The 26,988-nt window shown below is 46.6% G+C and overlaps 3 protein-coding genes across 3 annotated transcripts; 2 read left to right on the forward strand and 1 right to left on the reverse strand.

Annotated features, from left to right (window-relative positions):
- Nucleotides 1–137: 137 nt before the first annotated feature.
- Nucleotides 138–9,399, forward strand: LOC135389800 (protein MCM10 homolog). Its single transcript, XM_064619832.1, has 17 exons — nt 138–253; nt 448–939; nt 1,025–1,103; nt 1,253–1,412; nt 1,890–2,051; nt 2,559–2,689; nt 2,747–2,827; nt 3,239–3,328; nt 3,431–3,601; nt 3,729–3,808; nt 4,328–4,548; nt 4,615–4,741; nt 4,813–4,937; nt 5,032–5,145; nt 8,845–8,993; nt 9,069–9,111; nt 9,172–9,399. Exons 1-17 carry the CDS (start codon nt 247–249, stop codon nt 9,244–9,246), a joined length of 2,307 nt encoding a protein of 768 aa, XP_064475902.1. The 5' UTR covers nt 138–246; the 3' UTR covers nt 9,247–9,399.
- A 4,618-nt stretch (nt 9,400–14,017) lies between these two features.
- LOC135389801 (uncharacterized) lies at nt 14,018–19,547 on the forward strand. The gene is made up of 5 exons (XM_064619833.1): nt 14,018–14,226; nt 15,507–15,632; nt 15,696–15,801; nt 17,455–17,671; nt 19,475–19,547. The coding sequence occupies exons 1-5, from the start codon at nt 14,076–14,078 to the stop codon at nt 19,544–19,546; spliced, it is 672 nt and encodes a 223-aa protein (XP_064475903.1). The 5' UTR covers nt 14,018–14,075; the 3' UTR covers nt 19,547.
- A 1,669-nt stretch (nt 19,548–21,216) lies between these two features.
- On the reverse strand, nt 21,217–22,940 carry LOC135389802 (uncharacterized). Its single transcript, XM_064619834.1, has one exon. The coding sequence runs from the start codon at nt 22,841–22,843 to the stop codon at nt 21,272–21,274; it is 1,572 nt and encodes a 523-aa protein (XP_064475904.1). The 5' UTR covers nt 22,844–22,940; the 3' UTR covers nt 21,217–21,271.
- Between the last annotated feature and the right edge of the window lie 4,048 nt (nt 22,941–26,988).

Raw genomic sequence — 26,988 nt, forward strand, 5'->3', positions numbered from 1 at the left:
GCAGTCAATTTTCAAGTCTGAATTTGTTTGGAGGGGTTCGGCAAATTATTACAGCAACACAGTTAGGTGATGATGCGATTTATTTATAAATTTTAGTTTCAATTATTTTAGCTTTTGAAACTAGAACTTTAAACCATCATCATCATTCTCACATTTGGCGCGGGAACTTCATGTTTGGCTGCTCGTTGTCGGCGTTTCTCAGACGATTATCTAGAAAAAAGGGAAGCTTTGTCCTATTATACTGGAATGGACGGTACGTTGCGAATATTTCATCACTCTCCTACCCAACATCATCTGTCATTGATCAAAAACAAGAAATTCAATGAGAATGCAAATGGTGTTGGTTTGCCTGGAGTTTGTCGTGTGTTCTTCTCGTCCTGTGTCTTACCACAAATTCAAGGCACTGTTGACGTCATCGAAATAAATTCACTTTCGTCGACATTTCAGACCCCGAGCTGGATACGCTGTGTGCACTAATAGACGAAGAACTAGCAGGTGATGATCAAGCTCCAGACGAAGCATCAGAGACAGCCGAAAATGTCGCAGAAGGAAGATCCGCAAATGAAATCGAGAACGAACTACAAATGATGCAGGAAAAAATGAAAAGTCTACAAGAAGAACTGTTCAAGAAGACAGGATGCGGTACAGGTAGCGTAGACGACTCCAAACCGAGCACAAGCTCAGCTGCAACTTCTAGACCTTTGCGAATCAAATCGGTACACGTCGACCTGTTCGCAAAGAACGACGTGAGCGAAGAACCAGCGAAAAGTTCTCACCCCGCGAAAAGCGTTGTTCACGACGGAGAAACGGATTCTTCGGACGACGAAAAGAGGTACCCGACGACCGGTGGGCTGACTGCTACGGGTAAGGTTGTCAAGCATGCTTTGAAGTCGAGAACGAAGTCCTTCTCGCCGTCGACTGCGAGGCCTGTTACAACGTGTGAGTATAATTGTAATGCGGGTGACTGACCATCAATCAGATTACTGCCAAAAAAGTAATAAATAATTGCGTTAATTGTTCTAAGGGAGCAGCTGGTCAACACAGCCAACAAACAAGACGGACAACAGCGGCGTCAGAGATTTGTACTCCGGAATACGGATCATGTAAGTTCATCGGATGACCCGCAGTTTGTGAAATGAATACGCAAATGTGTTCGATAAACTGCAAAACGTACGTCAGAAAATAAATTATTACCGAAAAAGCAAGACGGCCCCGAAACTAAGACTGAAATCTGGTTTCACGTTCCTCGCAGAAAGCCTGTCGTACCTGCGGACGTGATGGAAGCTCGAATGTCTGGCAGAAAGATGGTCAAATTGTCGCTCCTCTCTTCTTTCGTGAAAAATAAAATCACGGAAGACTGGGTGACGATCGGCGTCCTTGTCAACAAGACAGCTCCTAAGACTTCAAAGAATGTTAGTAAACCCTTCTAATACATAGTCTTATTTGTTTGCCGTCAAATACTGTCAACGTGCAGGCTGTTCCGAGATAAACTTCTTACGCAATATAGAAGATAGCAGTGGCATGGCAGAATAGTGGAATATTTTGTTAGCGGAGTGTTCAAAAACAGTGTAAAAAATTAGTCATCCATGGTGAGCGGCGCCATGTTTGCATTGTTACGGGATGCTTTGCGCATTACATTTTTAGTTATACATTTAACACCATTTGCTCATTTCAATTCAACTCGGAACTAACTTTGAAATTAGCTAAACATGAAACACTGCTACAAAATAGTCGAGCATGTTGGGGACCAGCCTTTTTTTTTTCTTTTTGTCCACAAATTGTTCAAGGTGAACTGAACTCGCAGTTCTTACGTAATTTCATCCCCATCCTTTAACAAATGTGGGACAGCAGGGACATATTGATTGTGATAAGCTTGTTCTCCTTTCCAGGGCAATACTTACTCCATCTGGAAAATGACAGATTTGGTGGATTGCGAAAATCTCGTCAGCTTCTTTATGTTCGGCGAAGTTCACCAGAAGCACTGGAAGACGGCCATCGGGTCCGTTGTCGGGGTTCTCAATCCGTCCGTGATGCCCAACAGGGACAGCTTCGTAAGTGGCGCGTCAAACTTTGTGCTTCCGTTTCTCGGTGTTTTTTTCCAGACACCATTACAACACCCCCTAACTTTTTTAACTGCGCTACACCCCTTACAAAGGAAGGGGGTATGTGCATTCTATTTCATCTTCAAACACATCTTGGTAATGTTACGTTGAGCTGTTATGACGTGACTACAATAATGACAGTCAACATCCCCCTGCGCTTGGGATTCTGAGTTAAACCACTCTGTTATTTCCATTAACGTTAGTACATATTACTATTTCTTTTTTCGTTTGCCAATTTACGGCACATTTAGATTTTGGACAACAATTGCCTATTAGTAGTACAGTTTCCCTGGTAGCGGTACCCTTTGTTGGTACTGTGTAATACTATTCGTCCAAAAGTTTGCTAGGTTTTTAGCATATTCTGCTCGTGAGTAGAAGCATTGTCGTAATAATACGTTAAAAAATACATATCGATTACTACAATTTTATTAGTCGAACCATTAATTGAATGCGCAGAGCTCGAGGTCAGACATCACTCTAAGCATCGACCATCCCGGAAAGGTGATGCTGATGGGGACGTCGAAGGACTTTGGTACCTGTAGAGGAAAGTCCCGGAGTGGCCAGCCATGCACCAACATTGTTAATGAGTACAGACTTTTCGACACTGCGTTAATAATCGCGTAATGACAGATTTTCTCCTTCAGGTCTCACTGTCCATACTGCATCTATCACGTGAAAGCGGAATATCGTAAAATGAGTTCTCAGAGAACAGAACTCCAGGCATCGTAAGAACTTATTTCGAGTATTTATAGTGCATGACCTACTACTACTGATAGCTGGATAGCGGGACGTCTGTAAAGATCTCGGCACAGAGCTAGCAGTTCTGGTGGTCACCACTTCACTACGGGATTCGGCGCCAGTCGGCACTGCTGATCACGACGCCATTTTCCGCGGCAGCGTTAATGATGATGAGGTGGGTTGCACACCCATAGCAAGCGGCGGAGAGTAGCCATGATGATGATAGTGGCATTTCTTCTCCCGGATAATGTGACCTAGTGCTTCTAGTGGCCACCACCGTAACTAACCTTTGACCTGCATCTCCCGTAGAATCTGGTCTTTATCTGCAGTAGTGGGTCCTGTTCCGATGTGTGTGTGTGTGTTAAGATAAATTAATTACATTCTCCTTTCTTTATCAGGTTTTCCGGAGTGACCCCTAAGGGACTTCGGCAGAAAGTCCTCCAGAAGGGTCAGGTGATGTACGGCGGACAGCTTTTCATGAATGCACCGTAAGCTCAGCTGTCTCAGAGACTACTTGCCCGGAAAAGTCAAACTCTAACGACACTCAATGTAGAAGATTTAATGAGCCAATTTCCCCGATTCATCCGCAGCCCACCAGCCGGTAGAGCGCACAAAGAAAAGGACAAATTTTTGCTGAACAACCTGAAAGTAGCGAAAAAAGCTGAAGAGATCCAGTGTGCCGTCAAACCGGTCAATCTGCTGCACTTGTCGTCTGAAGAAAACAAGGCCTTGAATGACATAGCATCGAAATCTGACTTTCTGTGAGTATACGTGAGAAAGATATTACTGATACCTTCTAACTTCTCCACTTACTTGTATTGACTAGAGAGGTGACAAATTTCCTTTCTCTCAAACTGTCTCTCTCTTTTTTTTTTTTTTCTGTTACAGGGGCAGTGCCTTGAGCAAACCAACTGCGGGTTCCAGAAATTTTCTGCGCCACGTTATGGGAGAAGAAGATGCACAAAAAAGTAATTTATTCCTAGTACAAAAATTTAGAAAATCTATTACGAGATGTAGAAAGCATAGCTGACCGATTGCCTCGTAGTTGTGAATCCAGGGCCACTTTTACAGTCCCGACAGTTTGGGATTTTTCCAGACTAATCCCTGGATGGGATTCAGGGATTGATGTAAGACTTATGTACTAGATAAGATGTATTAGACTGATGTAAATTGAATTACATATGTACTTAAAATGGACAGCAAACATGGCAACAAACCATTTGAACAACTTCTGGACTAACAAAGTTCCAAACAAATGCAAAAGCAGAGACAGGGGTAACCGGCAAAAGAAATAAGTACACAGCATCGTTTAACTAACAAACTCATTGCGTTCCTGTGGATGACATACTAATAGACTAACTTGTACTGAACGGTTTTCATTTCCACTTTTTGTTTCTGGTTTATGTTGTGCCACGTGGGAGGGTGTCCATTATGTTGTTTGTGAAATCAGAAACTCGGCTTCGCCTTTTATTTGTCACCCCTGGCAGATAATTCATCATTGCCACAGAAGAGCAGACACATCGTATCAGTTAGTGCAAAGGACCTGCTGAAAATGCACAAGCAACAGTTAAAGGTCCTTAGCGAAGGACAACAGAAGAAACAAAGTCCTACAATTCCTGTCCTAGGACGTGGCCTTGGTGCCGGTAGTTCTTTCATTCCTCTAGGAGGGTCTGCAAAACAGACTTTGACTCCCTCGGACATTGCAAAGGTGCGAATTAGAAACGCAAGCTTTTCTGACTTATTTAATCTCATGTTCCTGACCATTCCTTATCAGATCAGAGCTCTGCGTACTATCAGTCAGAAAGGGCCCCTTACACCAAAAGATCCTAATGCAGTGAAGAAAAGTGCGGTAGAAATTCAAGAAAAAATTCAGAAACGTCTGGAAAGATCTCTCGAAAATGGTAAATGGCACACAAATTAGCGCGTGATTGACAAACAAGCATCCACGTTTAAATGTTCATTCATCTACCAGAGGATGAAAAGGACAAAGAGCAACCAAATGCCAAACGAAGTCGACTTGGCGGCCCAGCGATGACGCAAGAGATGATCGACAAACTCATGGATAAAAAATCATCGCACGCGCACGAGCTTGAAGATGTGAGTGACAATACATTGTTAAACTGCCTTATCGATGAAATCCTTCTACGTAACATGGAAACTCGCTCTAAGCCTGTAACAATTTTACTTCTAGTTGGAACTCGAGGAACAAGTACGCTACTTCAAAGTGCTGGAGAGAAAAGAACAGTTTGAAGAAAAAATGTCATCCGTAAGAGAGATGGTCTGCGAAGTTGTCTCGTGTTCAAAGGTACGGATTGGCCACCCTTTTATGACAGCTCGTGAGTAAAGTGCAGGGTTGCGGAATGGGATCACCCATTCCTTTCAATTCCTAGGAATGAAAAAGTATGGCCAATTCCCACTCCTGGAATGGCTTGGCAACCCCATTCCATTCCTTTAATTCCACCTATAAAAGAAATTGGACCGGTAACCGTAGCTTGCCCAGCAGTTGCTATAGAGGAGATTCACGTTACCCGTCACGGAAAAAGCAAAAAGACGAAAGATTATTTCGCACTTGATTGTGTGGCACCGCGACCAGTCCATTCCAATTCCATTCCACCTGCGAAAAGAATGCCTAATTCCATTCCATTCCTGGGACAGTTTCTGCCGTTCCATTCCAATTCCATTCCAGGCTCTGATAAATCTGGAATGATTCCGGAATCATTCCAACCCCCGGAGTGGCAACTCCGCAACCCCGGTAAAGTGTCAGTCGCCAGCCAATTTTTTTCGGACGTCTAGGAGCCACGAAATCACTCCCAATTTCTGGTGAATGGCATAAATCCACATTAATTCGAAAGCCTTCACTCAGAACGGCCATAGTGACCTCGTTAAAGGGTGTATCGCTTTCATCGCAGTCGATGCCGAAATTATAGTGCCGTTTTACTCCGCGTTCGTCACTGATGATAATGGCGAAAATCCGACGTGAATCGGTGACATCGTTCCTCTTCAGTTTGATGAAACGCTTTGATGATTGAAAGTATTCTGGAATTCCCTCTCTGGAAATTGGAGAAAATGTCGCCCTAACGGGGCAAATCAGTGAGCGCCCTTTGCGCGGACAAGTCCAATAAGGGACCTCAATAGCCTTGGCGACAGACCGGCGGGTGGTATAGGCACGGCGTCTGCTGGTCGTGGAGAGCCTGTTGTTGTCCGGTTATCGTCGGATGTGTTCGTAAGCCAGGAGCGTAACACCGTGTTCCACGCAGCACTGTCGCGTCAGAACTCGTACTGGTAAGCGAAAGTCAGTTTATTTACAGAAGGTCTTTCCACTTAGTATTTGGCGGTGCGAATGCAAAGCAGACCACCTCGGAGACAATCGCCTGCGCTGCCATTCGTGTGCCTGGCTGACGTCATGATGGTGTTACGACCGCTGGGGCTTCTTTAGCTGCAGATGGAGTTGGAATCTTTAGAACTCGTTTATTTAATATGTAAGCCGCTTTCGGAAGAGAAACTTGCCCGAGTCTACTGTGAAGCGGTGGCGAACGTTACCGTTTCGGTCTCATACACACGTTTCCGGATGTGATAGTCCCTTTCACAACATGAACGCGCAACAACGTAGTACAGTCGAGCCCCTTTATTACGATGTTCGATACAACGATAAATGTGATGTTACCATCAAATTGCTGGTTCCCGTCGCTTACCGAGCGAAGTCGATATGACGATTGCAGTGCTAGAGAGTTTGCTCGCGTATAGCGATCAGAATTCTCCCGGCGGCCGGTAAAACGCGTGACCATAGGAAAGCGAGATTCCATTTTTGCGTTGAAAACAAAGTTGACATTTTCAGTTATTTCAAAACTGAAGGGGATTAGACGCGCGCGTTGCAACGCGTGCGACCTCGAAGGGGCTCGCGAGAAGTAGAGGAGGTTGCTCCCTCTCCACAACGTTCTCTCGCACTCAACTTTTCTTCTGAACAAGAGATAAACTGATGTTCTGAGGCTGGAACAACATAGAGGGGACAGATACAAACAAAGCCTCAAATTGCCTAAGAAATCAACGATGAAAGATGAAAGTCACTGAAAAGGTTAGCCAGCTGTAGGGATCGAACCCACATCTCTTGTTCAACAGGTGCCGCTTGCGTCGATTTCCGTCGTATGAATGTGTGTATGAGTGAGCAAAAATGTAAGAGTGAAAGGAGGGTGAGTGAGAGTGAGTGGCTGGCTTGTCGTCCCTTCAGATGACGCACCCCGAAAGTCGCTGAAGAAGGCGTGTTAGCTTAGCTCAATTGGTAGAGCCCTGGACCGGCAATCCAGAAGATGTGGGTTCGATCCCTACAGCTGGCTAACCTTTTCAGTGACTTTCATCTTTCATGGTTGTTTTCTTCTGGTTTGCAGCGTGCTACAATGGGTACGCGTTTTGATAAAACGTTGACGTGGCTCGACTCGAAGTTGCACGTGCTCGACAGATTTTGTACCCAATTTGTGAGTTGGTGCATACAGTTGCAATAAGGTTAGAACTTGGGTTGGTTGGTGTGACATAGTTAAAAGCGGTTGCATAAGTAAAAAACAGTTGCGTGTCGCAACCCGTCGACGAATTACCCGTGGACAAGGCCCGTTCTAATACGCAATGCAGTTCAGATAGTGACGGACGAAGTCGTCGATAGAAAAAGGTGCGGAGCCCCACGTACGTGGTACCGGCGGTTATGTGTCCGTCGAAAAGCCTTCGACACAAAGCTGCGTCAGTTTGGAGAGAGATAAAACTATTTTGAGCTCTCAACAAACGTACACGTTGTTCTACTTGTGCCGTTCTGCATTGTTGACGTGATCCCGACCAGCGACTTCGCGAAAGCTCGAAAATAGAATGACAACTCGGATATAACGATCGGATTTGGCGTTCCCGTCGATATCGTACAAATGGGCTGAACTGCATTATCCTAATACACGATCATCAGTGTAGTCAGTCACTGCAACAAAGACTATACCTCTCTGGACAAGGGCACGTGCGTCAACGATGCCAACAAGGACTCGAAGATGCGCGCATTGAAAGTTACGCGGCGTTCGGTTTCGTTATCTCGCCAATATGCTCCGCCTTCCCGCAAGCGCTTCTGTGCATGCGGCATATCGGGAAAAGCGTTCGTTTCGCGGGATGCGCATGCGCACAGCGATCGCGTGAAAATGGTCTATTACAGGCATATTAAGGATCAGACTAGTCGTTAGACTATTCCCCGTGCCAGTCACCATAGACTTAATCACCGTAGGAACGCTTTTCAGATGCTAAAGCAGTGATCCTAATCTTTATAGCACCGCATTGGGCAGCTTTCAAGAACAAGATACTATCCTCTCGAACTGTATGCCCAGAGCACCACAGCGCCCGATGTTGCCGTACGATGCAATATTAGAATACATTGTTATATGACCAGAAGGTAAGAAAGCTTGGAGAAGAACGAAATTTGACCATGAGCTGAAGATAAAGTTCTTTGACGCGAACATCCTTTACATACTTTTTTTAGCTGATAGCGCACGCTTTCTTTGAAGGAATAGTGAAAGCCAGACTTCTTTAAATTCATTTTGTAATTTGTTGTTTCTTTACCGGGCTGTGTGCTGTCTGTGACCGAAAAAAGAAAGAGAGAAGAGAAAAACAAAACTGACAGCACAGGGACGAGAAAAGTGCTCGCATTAATCTATTCAGTTTTTGAGTGGTATTGATGTTCGGATATAGCGATCCCAATCGTTATAAGCGGGTTTCGATGACCGCCCTCGTATCACCTCGCTAATTTTCACGAGCCATCGTAACTTGCATTATAGGTAAAAAAAAACATGCCGTGATATTTGCTTTCAGTGTAAATGTGTCTCCCATTAATCTATTCAGTTTTTCAGTGGTACTGGTGTTCGGATATAGCAATCCCAATCATTATAAGCGGGTTTCGATGACCTCCCTCGTCTCACCTCGCCAATTTTCACGAGGCATCGTAACTTGTATTATAGTTATAAAAACACCCCGTGATATTTACTTTCAGTGTAAATATGTCTCCCATCAAGCCTCGGAACTGTGCAAGAACGAAAATCATCCTTTGAAACATCACAAGGCCACGAAGCGGTTCTTCGTGTGCAAAGATTGCAAGCACCGCACTTACGCCTTCACCAGAATTCCTACACGCTCCTGCAGGTAATGCTGCCACTCCTCCTGAGCAATTTTTGTTGATTCAATTTAATTACTCACTTTTACGATGTATTGTTACAGAAATTGCAACGGATCAAACTTTGAACGCACCTCAATGCACAAGGTACTACACCTTTACAATGAATTGCGCAGATATTAGTAAAAATAATTCAATTTATTTCAGCCAAAGGAGGGGCCCAAGATGGATCATGAAAAGCTCCTGATACGAGGCGAGGAACGCAAATTCATAAATAGCTGACGACCCCCTTTTTATTTAATTTTGAGTGACAATCATTGCAGGAATTGATTTTCGTATTTTAGCATATTTTAAAGCTATCCACCGACAATGTTTTTTATGTGCAGTTTTACGCGACAGCTGTATCTCTCGTAAATAAATATTTGCCGAAACAAACTGGGTGGCCGATTTGATAACGCCCTGTGGCAGTAAAACGACTAGTAGTAGTAGTTGTAGTAATCACGTCCTATCCCTTTTGTGTCAGGGTCTTTGACACTTCTCCTTCACCTGTGTCATGTCATTGCCTCTAGGACGAAAATATACGACGAAACTAAAAAAAGATGTCTCTGTCTTGGTCCATTTCTCCTCTTGTTTTCACTTCTTGCACTCCTTGCGCCTTCTCCACTCCGGTAGGCGGCGCTTCGTGATTTCCACTTCCGCCATTTCCGCTCTTCTGGGCACTGCCAGCGTCACCTATCTAGAGAAGGCCTGCTTACTGCCTCCTCTCCTTCCTTCGCTACGTGGACGACATATATAAGGCCAGAATTCGTCTGCTGCTACTGCGATTCCCCGATCTGTTAAAATCGAGAACTCGCAATTGAGCAGGCTTGAGAACTCGGATAAATTTCCCGCAATTAAAAATTGTCCAATGCCTTCCTCAATGGCGGCAAAAGTTTGCAGAAGGTGACTGCTGAAAGTTCCACGATCGTCCGGCGAGTACGTCGCCAGTTGGAAACTTTTATCACGTTAGGTTTAAGATCTTAGAACCATGAAGATAAGGCATACCTTTCCAAAGATAATATATATTACTTGTCTCGCGAGCTTCCACGAATTAGAGAGTCCTGTTTGCCTGAGAGTCAAACTGAAGGGTGAGGTGTTTTAAGTTTAATGCGATTGCGTATACCAATAACACTGGACTGAAGAACTGCTTGGCGTATGAACTCACTGTGTTTCTCACTGCTTTTGGTTTGAGGCATTCAGTTGGTTCATCGAAAGTCGAACTCGAGTGCCGCGACGCACCTTGCCATGTTTCTCTCTCTCTCTCCCGCGATAATGCTCCATGAAACATCCCGTCAGGGACCCTATTCGGACAGTTCTTCAAACGGCCTTTGCGGTACATACTGTGGATGTACGGATAGGGACGTCCGCGGGAGCTAGTTTTCTGTCTGGGTGAGGGATACACTGGTGGTGGAGAAAAGGTCACAAGACGAAGGAAGGAGTGTGATGAAGTTTCTATGATCATTGAAGAGCACCTTTCTGTGCAGTTTGTATTAAGTCACTAATTAAGGAGCATTTGTTGACTCTAGTTGTATGCTCTTGTTTGTCAGAACCCGGTTTACTCGGTCGCCTATTTCTTTCCAGTTTAGAATCACTTTCATTGATACACTCCTCCGTGAATAGATGCAAGCGGAACACTGACGTTTGTCTTCCCTTGGGACTCGAGAAACCTGAATTGAGACCAAACTTGCCATATGTGTGGAACTCGTTTCCTGCGAGCCTTTTTATGTGTTTGTATAGATTTCGTTTTGAGCCACTAATGGGTTTTGGATTTGTAAGATCGTTTATTTGTGACAGTTAGTATCTAATTCTGGGAAGTATCCTTTGTAATTTGCTCGCTTCAGGATTGGAGCGTTTTGGAGATCTTTGGTAACGGACCTATCCTGGGGCTGAGAAATGAGAAATTTTGTATCTTTGATTTTGTTTGCGTAATTTGTGGGCGGCGCCCTGATTTTAAACAAAAAGGCCAGTCGCCCACGTGGAGACGTCTTTGATCCGATTTTTTTGGGACTTTCTCGTCGGAAGTCGTTCTTACTGTACGTAGATGTAAATAAACTTGTTCCGCTGCGGCTTGGACTGGCCTGGCTCTCTCCGTGAAAGTTGAAAGTCACTGAAAAGGTTAGCCAGCTGTAGGAGTCGAACCCACATCTTCTGGATTGCCGGTCCAGGGCTCAACAAATTGAGCTAAGCTAACACGCCTTCTCAGCGTCTTCCAGGGTGCGCTCTCCGTGGACCGGACTCGCGTCCTCCCACCACCACCCTTCACGACAACTCTCTTCCCCGGGACCCGAAGAAGAGATAAACTGATGTTCTGAGGCTGGAACAACATAGAAGGGACAGATACAAACAAAGCCAAAGAGGCTTCGTTTGTATCTGTCCCTTCTATGTTGTTCCAGCCTCAGAACATCAGTTTATCTCTTGTTCAACAGGTGCCGCTTGCGTCGATTTCCGTCGTATGAATGTGTGTATGAGAGGGCAAAAATGTAAGAGTGAAAGAAGGGTGAGTGAGAGTGAGTGGCTGGTTTGTCGTCCCTTCAGATGACGCACCCCGAAAGTCGCTGGAGAGGCGTGTTAGCTTAGCTCAATTGGTAGATCCCTGGACCGGCAATCCAGAAGATGTGGGTTCGATCCCTACAGCTGGCTAACCTTTTCAGTGACTTTCATCTTTCACCGAAGAAGAAGTTGACTAGGAGTAATAGGACCAGATGCTCAAAACGAGGACATGAAGGATCAGACAAGCATATAGGCGCTGACTGGTCCTTATTGTCCTCGTCATTGCGTTGTATCGTTTTGAGTATGTTCCAAAAACTCACCCAACTTTCCGCATTAACAGGATCATATGGGCAATTTTTTTTTAAACGTATAATGATGGGGTATTCCGAAGTGCACCACGTGGAGGACAAAAATTTAAACGACTTAACAAAAATGAAGACGTGAATGGACACACTTGTGAAGGAACATGGCGTCTGCAACTTTGCATCGTGTAGCCAACGTGTGTATAGGTGGAAATGTTTCAGTGAACTGTCATAATCCTACGAGTTAAAGCTAGGAAGTTTTCGCAGGAGAAAATTATGAACAATATGAATGACTTTTTTATGTACAGCCTCAAAATACGTCAGATCAGCAACACAAAGCGCATTTGCATTGACGTTAAAGATTCCAAGTTTCATTTACTTGCTCTCATTCTTATCCATCATGTCGTGTCTAAACCGTCCAGCACGCTCATTCGCTGAAACAGACAGGCCCGTCACCACCTTGTTTCGTGAAGTGCAACGAACGAAAAGGGGCATAGTAGCAGCAGCGACTTTTATTTATTTTTTTAGCTACTTCCAGTTTAAATTTTAGCGGCTTTTCGGGACTCCACTAGCGACTTCCTGTGGATGAGATTTGGCAACACTGACTGCTACTATTGCGCTTCTCGACACCGCGTTGTTCTGACCATCGTGTTGGGACACTCTGCATTAGAGCTTTGCTCTGCTATCACTTTAAAGGAGTACAGAGGGCCATCCAAAAAAATTTCAGATTAAGACATCTGATGCAAGTGTGTGTGTCATTTTACCGAATAGCGCGAAAGGTTTTGATGTGTGCAATTTGTTTCCCAGAAAAAAACTCACATAAACATAGCTCCGCGCCTTCACCCTTAACTCGCCACTCCAGCTATAACGAGAATGAGGAGGTATGATGGCACGTCACCGATGACGGCATAAGGAGACTCGTCCTGGTTTGGTGGTCAGTGGGGGTCAGCGCCTTGCCTTTTTGCCGCGGTAAACCTGTTTTGCCAGTTTTCCCAGAGAATTGGGGATAGAAGGAGCGGCCGAAGCATTACCGAGCAAGGAGAAAGGCTTTATCAGAACCCCGAACAGCCAAGTAGCAGACGACATTTCTCTAGGCCAATCAGCGAGCGTTCTCCTTATAGCGTCAGGGCGAGGTTCCAGGCAGATCACAGGCTGGTACTGCTCTTCACCACCGTTGCGCACGGTCGCTTTTTGCGGCGTATTTTAAATTCAATTTCTGCAATAATTATGACTCTGTGCTGTAAATTACTTCGCACAGTGCATCTTACTGGCCTACTTAACAGTTTTATAGGAAGAAATCTGGGTGTTAAAAACGACTTCTGTGCTACTTTAAAATTATCAACGACTGAACTGCCTTGGGAACCGTATTGAACCCGTTAGCGCGGATCCTTTTAGGACTGCAGCAACGAGATGTACAGGGTGGGTATATACGGATGAAGTAGGCCCACATTTATGCACGTATGGCGTTCCAAAAAACAAAATAATCGTATTAACCAAACTCCACGTAACAAAAACTTATCTACGCAAACATTGCTCTCCGCGCATCACGATTTTCCTATACGCAGAAGTCAATATGGCGCTCACTGCACAGTTGAGTCTAGCTACTGCTAGGCGCACCAGATCTCGTTTTGTTTCTGCGTGAGTGGCACTCCCAGCGGTAGGGCGATGCAACTGTGCCGCACCTTTCATGTCCCATTGGAAATACACGGAGCGAAGTTCGCGTTGCTAGCGATTTTATTGTGCAGAGTATGGTTACCACGATTTTGTGTTTCTCGATCTGCACCGCATAAATCCAACGGCGTACGGTTCCAAGGTCGTCCAAGTTCGTACGGTACGCAGGGAACGAGCTATGTGCGAAAATGTGGGGCCACTTTATCTGCACCAACCCTGTACATTAAACGAGGCCTGCTCGAACTCGGACATGACGTCAGCCGTAGCCATGGAAACCAGCTTGAAATCGGTGATTGGCCGCATATGAGCCGAACGACATTTAGTCTAAACAAGGCGACTACGGCAAACAGTTCCACCTAGCCTAAACAAGGTCCATTAGCAGAACGACGGGTACCTTCTTTAGCACCTCCTCCATGAGACGACGAGTGCTACCGACAGCAACCGAGAACTTTTTTTTTTTTCATTGCAGGTTCTTCCCCCGCGGACGTCGCGTGGCTATGAGAGAGGGAAATCTGAAGCTCACTCAATCCACAATAACCTTATCGTCTCTGCGTCAGAGCTATTGAGCTGTAAACCTAAATTACGCGAGCTGGAAGAACATAGGAAAGAATGCTCATGTCTGTACGATTGAAAGTGCTCTTCCTGAGCGCTTGCTGGTTTCTTCCTGGTCTGGCATACGTACCAGACGACAGTGAAGATGGTAGCACACTGCAGGAACTCGTTGTGCTGTACCAGGAGTCGGTGCTTCAACTATCTCCAGGTAATGTCGATCGTGTCAACCGAAAAGACGGTTTTCAGTGCGATTCAGCAAAACCCCTCCACATGGAAGTTTCCTGCGCTGTGTACTCACCCGGTGTACTACCCGATAGTATATTACTGGGGCATAGTTTGTCGTCACGAAGCAATGATCACAACCTGTTAGTACCTTGTTTCTGGGTCCATGTGTCTACGGATACTATAGCAATGTAGGTTACCTAAAAAAGTCACAGCTACTAGCTTGCACACACCCTATATCTGCATAAGGGGTCACTTGATAGTAGATAACTTGCTCCACAAATATACAGGGTGTCTTTTTTTAGGCGATACAGATTTTTCATTAAAAAAACTATAAGGGCTATAGACATGCCGTTTTCACTTCTATCATCTCTGGGCCGGCGAACCTTCTTGGCCGTATGTTGCTCAACCGTCAAATCACTAATTACCTAAAAATCGTTAATGAACTTTTTAATTATAAAAGCTACGAAGTTGTCCCAATGAGAACATCTGTTCCTTTCGGTGACCTGATATCGTAGCCGTTTTCAGAACAAAAATTCGTTCGGTAGATCGTCGGCAAAAAATTCGTGAAGGAACACCTTTTTTTTTCTTTATTTAATTCATTGCGCATCTTCCGAGACGCGTCTATCCTTCACTCCCAATGTGAGATGGTAAAAGAGCCTCATGCGTCGAAGATGAGCTTTAACTTGTGGAACAAAAACAAAAACACATGTATTGGGCGACGCTATCGGAACTGCCCTTATCTCGGGCTGCATTTTCTGTTAGTAATCTTTCTTCCAGGACGCAAGAGGCAAAAGTGTGCTCTTTCCCCCTCTCACATTGGGGGTGAAGGAAAGACGGGTCTCGGAAGATGCACATTGAACAAAATAAAAAAGAAATGGTGTTCATTCACGATTTTTTTTTTGCGGACGATCTACCGAACGGATTTTTGTTCTGAAAACGGCTACGATATCAGGTCACCGAAAGGAACATACGTTCTCATTGGGACAACTTCGTATCTCTTATAATTAAAAAGTTAATTAACGATTTTTAGGTAATTAGTCATTTGACGGTCGAGCAACATTTGACCAAGAACGTCCGCCGGCCCAGAGATGATAGAAATGAAAACAGCAAGTCTATAGCCCTTATAGTTTTTTAATGAAAAATCTGTATCGCCTAAAAAAAGACGCCCTGTATAATAACCCGTTGACGGTGTGATGGTATAACAACCCTGACCGAAAATCGGAAGGTGCGCTTTTCCGTCAAGTACTCTCGTTTGCTTCTTAGGCTCTCAAGTGGGAGAAGCCTGTGAAAGCAATTTAAGCTGTGCAGTGGAGCACTCCTTGTGCATTGCGGGTACATGCATCTGCAGTCGAGGCTACGTCCTTGCAGGAACCGAGTGCGTCACCCTCGGTACGTCACTTGACCGTATACGTACTCCTGTCGCATTAATTGAGCCACGCGTTTCTCCCATAGCATCCACATACTTGAGGAGAACTGTGCGAGCTTATCTGATCGCAGCAGGCTGCCTTTTATCGCTCCTGATCTTTGCGTCCGCCTTATGCGTCTTATACTGGAAAAGGTAAGCCCTTCAGTATATACCATGGAAAATTAACCTGCGGCTAGAGGCTCGGTGGGGCTTTAGAATGGGATTGGAACACTTTGCTACATATATGTATGTGGTTCATTACATTCTACTGCACGGCACGGTATTGGGGTAGGAAAGAGTTATTATCCTGTGCCGGGTGACATATAAACGCCTCAACGTCGAGATCTGAACCTGACATCAGAAGCCACGGCCCCTGTCTTAGACACCAAAGAGGAATGCCTTCTTACCTTTCATTACGCGCACACACAGGGTGTTTTCCCCCCTACATTTTGTTTTATTTTAAAGAATCTGAGAACAGCACATATGCCGTCTTTTCACGCATTCTGTCCAAGAGTGTATCGCTTCAGTCACGACCATTTTTTTTTTTTTTTTTTCAAACGAAGGCGTTAACCTGACTGCTAAAACGCACCGTGCGAAGCGATTCGCTCGACAGATTCATGCATATCGCGGAATTCGATTTCGAAAATCGCGACCGCGCGCAATGGTGGCAATGCCCGTAACTAGCCGCCAGAGTCGCTTTGACGTCATCGCGGTGCAACCTGCTAACTGGTTTGCTTGTTTGGAGAAGCGTCGTCTGCTACAGAGAGAGAGAGAACTGGGAGTAGCTCACCATACTGGGAGTAGAAACGAAAAAGAAGAAAAAAAGTGCGAAAAGCGCTGGCCCTGATTGGAGCGCGGTCTCTCTTTTAACCGTGATGACATCACAATCCGTCACGTCGAGACTGGGAGGTACCCGGGTTCGAATCCCGGTGCCGGCTGTGCTGTCTAGGGTTTTTCCTGGGTTTTCCTCAGACGCTTTCAGACATATGTCGGCACAGTTCCCTTAGAAATCGGCCCAGGACGCACATTCCCCCAGGGCGTGAGTCGTGACGTTGCCCACATACGTGAGGCCGACAACGGCAAGCCCTATCACCACCACCACCACCACATCACAATCCTCCTCCTCCTCCTCCTCCTCCTCCTCGTTTCGGCCTGCAGAGCGTATCGAGCGGGAACTCGCGCATCGATGTTCGGGGTCGTTTTATTCCGAGAAAAATACTACGTACAGAGCTTTTTTTTTTTGTTCGTTGTTACGTCAAGTTACGTCCTTCGTAATTCGCCAGAAACAGAAAATCTTTTGGATGGCTTTCTTGGCTCCCTTAAAGCTCACTAGAGGTTTTAGCGGTTTTCGAGGAAATGTGAGCAGAAGTGGCGATAGTCATTGTCTAGACCCACACTCTTCTCTCTCTTTTTTTTTCAAAGAAATCACGAAGCGGGTACGTGCTTTGACGCATCCATCGCCAAATTTTGCTAACCAAATCAAGAGAAACCATGAGGAGCGCGGGAAGAGTTCCTCTAAGGCCAGAATGCGGCTCATCTGGCAAAGCCCTCGAGACGCGCTTGTTTCTGTTTCGGCTCACTTGTACAGCAAAAGTTAGCGATGGCTATTTCAGTCTCTGTTCGAAATATCGCCGGCTCTCGTCCTCAGGCACTTCCCTCGATATTTTCTTCAAATGCTACAGCCGTGCTTCTGATAACGTGCTCTTATCTGGACGTCATGGATCCTTATTTAGTGTGGCTTCTGCCCTACTATAGCTAAACACTGTCTTTCCTGGATACAGTCATACTGAAAACTTTCCCGTGCAGGAAAATTGACGACAGGCGCGACATGGAAGAACTGGACGTGGTCAGTAATGTACGTCGTGTCGGTGAGCCTACTTGGATGCTGAACGCGTCGGAGGACAGGAGCTGTGGCCAGCAGGTCGGTCGTATCTGGTACATCGATGCGCCTGGAAGAGTTCCACCGTCTACTTCTGTCGCCATGGCGGAGAAGCCACCCTCGTACGAGGACGCCGTCAACAAGGTGGGACCCTTTTATCAAATATAAATCCTCCACAAGGCTAAAAAAGAAGCTGACAATTTGGTCCAGGCGAGCCACGTCCAACACCTTTGCGAATTGCCTGCGGAGAACAAGAATCCTCAAGAGCTCCCTCTCAAAAAGAAAACAAGGAAATATATGATAGCTATGTTTATATTTTACACGAACATACACAATAGCCGGTAAGGATGTCACACAATCTTTACGGAATTTTCCCTATGATGAAAATCCTACAAGGAAAAAAATTACTGTCGACCACGGGAAGTGTTGCGATTTCTAGCCGCTTTTGCTGACGCTGACGACAATTTTGACATTGCCGCTAAATGACGTGCTAATTTCCGTGACGGCATGCCGTTTTCTTGGTAAAAGTTCGTGATTTTTTTTTAGGAGGATGATTAATACTGGACACACGCAGTTTTCGACATGTTTCAAAATCGTTTCTTCATTACAGTGCATATATAGGACAATCTACAGTCTATTCATATAGTGCATATTATGGCTTTATGGTCTGAAAAATGATTGCGGTTGCGTCGCGCGCAAGTCATTTATACTGTCACAGCTCTAGGACCGCCCTTCGTCTGCTGCAGTGCTATCGGGTCTCATCGTATACGTCTTTTCCTTGTCTCGGGGTTTCCTTCCGTCATGTACAACCAGCTAGCCTACCCGGGAGGACCTCGATATTCCCGGTTGCGAAATTCCGAATCTCGAAGCAAGGAAAATCGAGGAGAATGCTCTATTGTTTTGTGAGATGATATGCCGCGTTTAAAAAAGTCCGATGCCACGACTTAGCCACTCAAATTCAGGGGTTTTCGATGTCTTTCCAAGTCATTTTAGCGAACAAAAGCCACATTTTAGCGGCCGTTAGGCTTAGCAGGGCGGACACGACGGAGCGGCATGTTGGTCAGGTTATTGTGAGGTTAGTCCAAGTTAGGCGTTTGCATTGTTATGTTCAGGTTAGTCTTTGTTCGCTGTTGGGATTTTCCCGCGCGCGACTGTACATTTCATAGTCAGATCACATTTATTTACGGTAGTGTATTTTGCAACGGGGATTTCGATCATTTTATTTCGAGGTGCACCCATTCAAGGCTATTAAAGACCTGACCCCTTAATGCCGTATTGGCCTCCACCGTGCATGAGGGTATAATCGAGGCGCCGAATTCACACCTGCCCACTCTTGTTTGTTTAATTATCCCGGCGCAGGTTCAGTAGGGAGGTTTAGAAGGATAACGAGAGCAGATTGGGACATCTTTACGATAACAATTCCGTTAGCAGGTACACCAAGCACCTGATTCCTTTCCAGTGAATGTTACCACGTTGCTGGTCTTGGATTTTAAAGATTTTTGTTTTGTTCTCGTGGAACGCTTCCCATGTGTTAAAACTACCTATTGTGTGCTTCCTTTTGATTCCACTGCCCCGCAAGCAGGTTCCGCCCTCTAGCGCCGCCTGCCCTTTCCACACCCGCGCGCTGTTTTCCTCCTCTCTGAAGCGGAGAGGCGAGGAGGATTTTGGCACACAGACACAGCGATCTCCTAGAACCTCCCCGTTAAAAGCTGCCGCTGTAAAACACTACTTTGACGCGAATGGCAGCCATTTTGCCGAGATGTATCGTATTTGTGCTCGCATATACCATGAATGGAGGCAGAAGTTGTGAGCCTGCCATGTGACGTTGCTGTATTACAGCTGTATGCATAATCGTTCCACAAATGCTTCCCTCCAAGTTTTTTCTATTTCTATTTCCTTGCCGAGTTTATGAGCCGACCTGAATAACGTTTTATTATCCACACTTAGGTACCAGTGCTGCAGGTGGCTCAAGAGAAGGCGGCGGCATTGAGAAGAGAAATAAAAAGGATGACTCTGTGAATTATCCTTTATAACTTATTCCCAGTCGTCGTCGTCACAGAAAAAACCCGCCGTTGATCGCTGCCATGGCATAACAAATGAAGAACGGCACAAGACGCAACAAAACAGACGAGACGGGACAAGCACTGACTACCAACTGACGTTTATTACAGGCTTGACCCCGATCCCCGCAACCCAACAGGAGGAATGTAACTACACTCATTTGCCGCTATAATCCAGTGTAATCTAGGAATTTTATCTAATTTCCACTCAAGGCAAGAGAGGCTGAAGAGAGTGGACCGAAATCACTTTCCAAAATCCCAGCTGCGATATAAACGTGCCGAAATGACACGCAGTGGCATAACATGCGGAGAAATCCTTGCTCGAGTGTTTGTGCCAAAGCACCATTTATTAAGGTAGAAGAGAAATGATTTGTTTCCAACAAGAGTCATCTGCTTTTTACTTCTTTCTTTATACTCGTACGGGAATGGCCGTGATGGCACATCCTGCAGGTTTCATGGGCGGTACAGTTCAATGTACATGTATCAATAACCTACAGTATCCTCAACTTTGCTGGGCACTTTGGTTCTATACTTTGTGGTTGTATGGCTGAAGCGACGACACGAGAGGCATTCAGCGATGGTACGCTTAACAGCATCAGCCAGAAGCACTCGCAAAGGTAAAGGAGAGCGGTTTGCACGCCAGCGTGATGACACTGCTGGAGGTGTGCTCGTGCTACGAGGAGATTGGCAATCTCTGATGACTGAGTACGGTGATGGGATGCCGAACGTCGTCTGCATCTAGAAGGGTCCGCGCCGAGACGACCTCCAACCCTTACGAGGGAATCCGGATCAAGGAAGGGGTTGAATAGACGGAGATCGGGAGATCTCGGGAGCGGTCGGACTTGACGGAGGGCGTGCATGGCCTCCGGGAAGGCGTCGTGTTGAGCTTGAGCCAATACAGCGCGCTAGAAATGAGCTCGCTGGAAGTAAGCGGACCACGCAGCGTAGTGACGGGTCGACGGGCGTTTGAGATGAATTGCCAGTAGACTGCCCAAGGCGGTGAAGCGCAATACACGAGTGAGCGTCGAGTATTAGGCTAAGTCCGCAATGGCGACGGGGGGTGGACATGCTACGAGGATGGCGACTGGTTCAGGGTCTTGTGGATTTACATGGTCTGGCAGCTGAAGTGCGACGTCACGCGTCGGTCGGCTGCTGACAACGACGAGTAGCTTGATGGAAGTTTATGAAGATTCTTGGAGGCTCATGGACAGATGGGATGATTAGCGGTATGGCCATGAGCCGTATGATCGCTGCGAGCGGCTCATATCCAACGAATGCATGTTGAATGCTGCATGCTGAATGTGAACAGACGAAGTTCCCGGGATTCGGCACCAATGTTGCAGTAAGGAGAAGACAACTGACAAGGCGTAACTATCGACCCTTAGTGGACCAAAACAAACATAGCTGACCGTGCGAGCTCAGACTCGCACCCCGCGCGTAGACGTCGCAGTTTTTTAACAAACGTGGTTACATTCCACGCGTTACGTTCACGCTGTAGTCGGACCGTGTCCAGTCTGGTCTCTTGTGGCGTGTTTTATGTCTGCACACCAACTGGAAGCCTTACCAGAGGGCTGACAAGACTGTCATTCTATATCATTGGCAGCCCAGAATCCCTTTTGAAAGCATTACTGGCGTACCTACATGGACTCTTTATTTACCATAAGATACTTACAACGTCCCAAAGTCATAGGTATTCTGGCAGCACACAGAAGGCACTGACAAGCAGTAGCAACAGTTCAGACAGCACTGTCGAAGCAGGTGAAGCCATAGTTGAACTCATCGGCATCATAGAGGAGGAGCTCTCTGTGACATCATGTTGTCCAGCAGGGGTCGGAGAAACCGTGCTGCTGGCGTTGGTGGTGTCTTCGTACGCCGCAAAGTCCCGCAGAGATAACTTCAAATGTCCAAGGGGAAGACACATGCCACCTTTTTCCATACTCTCGTTGCCGCACGCACATATTCCGTTGACACACGAGGCTCCAGCAGAATGACAGTCGGCGGTAGTCTTGCAGGCTGAACCAAGCAGACTGGAGGAAGGTACCAGCTTATCGCAAGTCTTGCCGTCCAGGGACCTGACGTAGCCCAAGTTACAGTCGCAGACCATACGATCCGTGCAAATTGCATTAGGCTGAGCGAAGATACACTGTTCGTGGTAGTTGCACGGCCAACCTAAATTTGCAGCCGCGCGGCACGTTAAATGCTTGGACTGCAGCACCACCGGTTGCGAAGGGTTGCAGATACAGCGACTTTCCGAGCATGTTCCACCCCTGGCAACACACTGAGCGTTGGACGTGCAAGTATCTTCTATGTTGGATCCCAAAGCTAAGGTAGCCTTGGTAACCTGAGAGTCAACGAGAGCAGTACATTCGAAAATAAACTTGCCGGTTTCCGACGGTAACCTTTCCAGTTGGTTGATGACGATCTTCGAGACCTTTACCGGAATTTCGTTCTTGACAACAACAGTTGTGGAACGGTCAATGAAATCTTCCAAGGCATGCCCATTCACGGTCCAGCTTATGGTGGCGTATTCTCGGAAGCCAACTGTGCAAAGGAGCTCTATAGGACCAGCATCAGCAGTAGGTTCTTCAGCAGCTATGTAAGCGCGTGCGTATTCCACCTTGAGCCCAGCTAGGGTTCGTTGTTCAGCGGTTGGTGCCTGCTCAAAGTTACTTGCTTGTTGAGACCTGACCAATTCGGGTCTTCTACGAGAATCCAAAGCGGCTAAGTTAACAGATTCCTGTCGCAGTCTGTCGCCGTCTCGTGAGTGATGTTCCTTGAAACTTTTCCGATGCCTCATCCTCAGTCTTCGACGGTGCGTCTTGCTGCTCATGTCTGCTCCAACAACCATCTGCTGCTGAGGTCTCTCACCACCAGCCTCCAATGCTCCTCCAAGGTTGCTTGCAGGGCTTCCTTCAGGGTAGCTCCTCTCGCCACCGAGCGCTGGATTGTGTTGGAAAAAACCATTATGAGGAGCGTTGGGGACCTTACGTGATTCGTCCCCGGTTACGAAATGGTGGCCACCTTGAAAAGCCGCGACTCCTGCGTGTAGATTTTCGAACGCTGGACCGTTTGTTGACTGCGGGCCTAGTTGACCTAACGGTTGGACCTGTCGCGGATCCGAGAGGTGTTGGTAGCTATTAACATTGTTGTAAGTCCCGTCCTTGGGCACAAAGTGACCGCTGGGGAATTCCAGTCCTCGGCCAGAGACCTGGACAAAGAGGCCGGCTATCAGGGCGAAGCAACCACGCATAGCCATCGAATAAGAGGCTCTGTACACCGAACGTATCGCCTGGCCACGCGCTGGAAAGGCACGGTGTATCACGACGCGTTTCGTCTTCTACGGATTCGCATGACTATTGGCCACGCGGAACGTCCAGTGGCGCCTCCTATAACGTATTATTAGAACCTATTATTCCAGTAATGTAAAATCAAGCTGCGACCATGAAACTTGGTGATGGCGTTTGTCCTTCTTTACACGTTCACCCTTCAATGCGACACAAACGATGGATGACTTTGTGGAGATCTTGGTTGTAGAAGTCTGCATTTTGGCGGTTCAGGAAACGTTCCACCCCGAAAATCACCTCGTCGTCATTCTGAAAATGCCTGCCACGCAGTGGTTTCTTCATCCGAGGAAAGAGGAAGAAGTCACTGGGTGCCAAGTCAGGGAATAATAGAGAGAAGAGGAAGAAGGGTAAGGGGCGGTAAGCATAGAGGTGGTAAGGGAGGTGGTCTGTTGACCCTTGTTTCTTCGTCTTCTTCCAAGGAGATGATGGCCGTGAGCCACTAAGGGAGATTTGCCAGGACAAAAGGGACAAACGATGTTTGTCTATGTCACCACCATCACCACCACCCTTGTCTATGTCTATGTCTGTGCAGTAATGGTAGGGACTAAAGCCAAGTCAGACCCAAGTAACTTATGACTTATATATGATGTACGATGACTGATACATGAACAAATGGGTATGCACGTATGTAGGAATATGCGTATGACGACTATACATGGCCAAAAGCGCGACTGTATGAATGTGTGTGTGTACGTGAAAGTGTATGAGAGTAGGGAGGAAGTGCCTAGAAGTGATTGGAGAGCACGATGTCCGATGCAAGACCCGCTACCACAGCCCTATGACAGAGCGCAGTGTGTGATGCTCCGAGAGACAGCACTGACGTCAATGAGAGTGGGGCTCCTAACAAGCGCAAAGGGGTCCAGATATATCTGTGGCGTAATTGGCCAAACTGAGAACAGGTTAGCAAAAAGTGTTCAGCTGTTTCATCCTGGCCACAGTGGGAGCAAGAAGGGGACAAAGACCGTCCAGCACGGTAGCGCAGGGCATCGAGCTCTCGTCACCAAGACTTCTGTCTGCCTGGAGCTGCAGAGGTTAGGGTACCACGGAAAGACGAGATGTTCATAGGGCGGGCGGGGGCAGCTCGAGACAGACTTGTGAGTCGTCTATACCTGGCAGCGGAAGTGCGAACAAGTACTGGGAGGAGAGGAAGTATCTCTCCGGAGAGGGACATTTTAGCGAGGGTGTCAGCGGTTTCGTTAAGGGTGAGTCCGCGGTGGCCAGGAATCCACGTGATGATGACGTTGCGAATATGAGGCAGGGCAAGACGTACCAAAATGGACACCAACGACTCTGAGGACGGCAGGAAAACCTGGGGGCGACGCCAAAGCTGAAATGACGGATACTGTGCATTCTTCTTCTGTTTTCTTCACACATACGGCGGCGAAGTCCTTACGGCGAGCCCTTTCACCATCACGACCACCTGCGAAGTCCTCGGGGTCCATTTGTCCTTGCCGAATGACGCCCTTTCATTTATTAACGCTTACTATCCTTGGGGTGTCTTATTTGATTGCTCGATTGACTCTGCCGTCACTCAGGCTTCTGGGACGGTGACTGTGGGTGGTGTCTGATACTGCCTTTTCATAGGCATATTCATAGGCATATTGCCTCGCTCCGCTCCTCTTCATCTGCCATCTCCTTAGACCTTACTATGCTCTCGGACACGGATTCTAAGGCGCGCCTTGAAGTTGCCGAGGGTTTATCTTTGCGCTTTTTCAACGCTGTGGTCATCGGTTCAGCTCTTCCTTCCCCTTCACGCCTGGGCTATCATGTGTGTCTCTGCCGACGAGTTGGAACTTGTGGTGCAGGCCTTGCCTGGAACAGCCCCTGGACCCGATGGAATTTCTGTGAACAGTGAAGTATCTGTGGGTCAAATACCGACCGGCCTTATTGAATCTTGTGAATACGTCCCTTCAATATGCATGGATTCCCCCTGTCTGGAAAGTGGCGCGTATTGTCATTGTTAAGAAAGTCCCTTCCAATGGCCTTACGCTGGACAATATTAGACCTATTGCTCTGAGATCTGTATTTTGCGAGACTTTTGAGCGTATTATTATTAATCGCCGACTGCTTTCCCATGTAGAATCCTGTGACATTCTCAGTGTCCATCAGATAGACTTTCGCCCTCACTGTTCGATGTGGCTCGCTCATACGAACATTGAGAGTCAGATTCACCTTGCACGTGAGACGAGGCACTTTTCAGCACTTGTTACCCTGGACATTGCCAAAGCTTATGACAGTGTCATACATGCTGTGCTCCTGCAGAGGCTTCTGGACAACGCCACTCCTCCGTATCTGCTTGCTTGGATTGTGAACTTTCTCGAAGGTGAGTATCATATGGTAAAGTAAGGCTACTTGAAGACGGGGGCAAGTTGAGGACAGTTGGGATTTTTCGGGGGGCATTTTCTTAGCAATAATTTTTTCTCGCGTGTGACACCAGGGTGAGCACAATTGTTGTGGTCGAGGTAAGAGAAACCTTTTTTTTTTGGCCCATCTGTAACTTTGGCGGTCACTGTCTTCCACTTTGCTCACTTCTGCTCCTCGGCTAATAAAATATGACCTCACCGTTATGATGCTGTGTCACTGCCCTGTGTTTCCATTGCATTACTCGTGGCTGACCGTTTCGGCTGGCCCAAACAGAATGCAAATTTCAAACTCGACATTAATTTTTTGATGTCCTCACAGGGTGGGGTAAGTTAATGAAAATATGTAACCAACCATTTCTGGCTCGTACGAAATAACTATCTGGTTTAGCACCACAGTAATTTGTGGATCATTTCTCAAAGGTTTTGGGATTCAGTTAACGAATTATAGTAAAATTTAGGGGATTATTCTGACTGCTATTAACAAAATGGTTCAACTGGCGTCAACATAGACCACCTTACCCTACTGTCTGTTAGGATCTTCTGGGGAACACCGTCAGCACCGCGGCGGTATTAGTACTGACAACGAACTGCAGTGACCCCTTCTGACGCAAGGCAGTCGAGAATCTACCCACGATCCATGCGGAAGAGTACCCTATACCGTGGACAGAGAGATATCAAGAGTAGAGGGAGTTGGGATCACTGTTCAGACAATCATCTTTACTAAGGCGCTGTTTTTTGCTCTAGCCAAGACTGTTGGGTGAGGTCGCAAAAGTGAATCTTCACGTTTTATTTTTTTTTTTGTCGGACAGTGACAAGTATAGCAACTGCCTTATATTTCTTGTAAACAATGGAGTCCGCTCAACACGGAGCTTCTTAGGTCTTGTAAGTACAGATGTACCTCATGTCCATGTGTAATGGGTTGCGTCTTGGAAATGTCCATGCTTGTGCTTCTTATAGCATAAATACATCTCTGAAGAATACAACGCTAAGGTCATGTTGCTACAGGCTTGCTACAACATGAAGAACCAAGACGCTCGAGTTCCAGCAACAACTAATTTAATACGCTGGCACGAAGGTGCGCATGAAGCTTTGTGACTGTGCTTGCCCGGTGCATTATCTTTGTCGTGCGGCGGCGGCGCTACAGGGCTTCCCCTCCAGTGGCACTGAAAGGCCGTCCGACCAAAAGGCGTGACGTTGAGGCTTTGTGCGGAATGACGATGGCAGAGGGGGGTCGGTGACAAGGGAAACTGGCAGGGGATCATTGTCGACGAATGCCGGCTTAAGCCTGTCGATGCTAAGGGTGTCTTTACGCCAGGACGTGTCCAGGACGATCCATTATGGTAGGCTCCACAAGCGAGCCTTGCTTGACTACGGAATAGTCAATAGGCAAATAGAGAAAAGTGCTTTAGTATTAGCAGTAAGTGAAACGCGTATTCTGAACGTGGCCGTACAGATGAAAGGAATAAACTTCATCCGCTATACTTATATCATTTAAGGTCTTTGTGCCAAGTAAAGTTTGGTGAACATCGGTGATATGTTCCAACCCAAAAATTTGATGACCAAGGAAATAAATGCTGGAATTATCTTGTACTTAATCCCCTGAGGATTCACCTGGCAATATGAATAGGAACAGTTTTCTGACGGAGGGGTCAGGCTAATGACAAGCAATCCTATTGGGACCATCCTATTGTACA

The sequence above is a fragment of the Ornithodoros turicata genome, chromosome 3 (genome assembly GCF_037126465.1).
Source record: "Ornithodoros turicata isolate Travis chromosome 3, ASM3712646v1, whole genome shotgun sequence".
In the NCBI taxonomy this organism is placed as follows: Eukaryota; Metazoa; Arthropoda; class Arachnida; order Ixodida; family Argasidae; genus Ornithodoros; species Ornithodoros turicata.

Coding starts and splice junctions, on each gene's coding strand:
- LOC135389802 (XM_064619834.1), bottom strand. CDS start 22,843: ATGGCTATGCGTGGTTGCTTCGCCCTGATAGCCGGCCTCTTTGTCCAG.
- LOC135389800 (XM_064619832.1), top strand. Junction 1,104..1,252: donor TACTCCGGAATACGGATCAT/GTAAGTTCATCG, acceptor CGTTCCTCGCAG/AAAGCCTGTCGTACCTGCGG. Junction 8,994..9,068: donor ATTCCTACACGCTCCTGCAG/GTAATGCTGCCA, acceptor GTATTGTTACAG/AAATTGCAACGGATCAAACT.
- LOC135389801 (XM_064619833.1), top strand. CDS start 14,076: ATGCTCATGTCTGTACGATTGAAAGTGCTCTTCCTGAGCGCTTGCTGG. Junction 15,802..17,454: donor TGCGTCTTATACTGGAAAAG/GTAAGCCCTTCA, acceptor TTTCCCGTGCAG/GAAAATTGACGACAGGCGCG. Junction 17,672..19,474: donor ACGAGGACGCCGTCAACAAG/GTGGGACCCTTT, acceptor ATCCACACTTAG/GTACCAGTGCTGCAGGTGGC.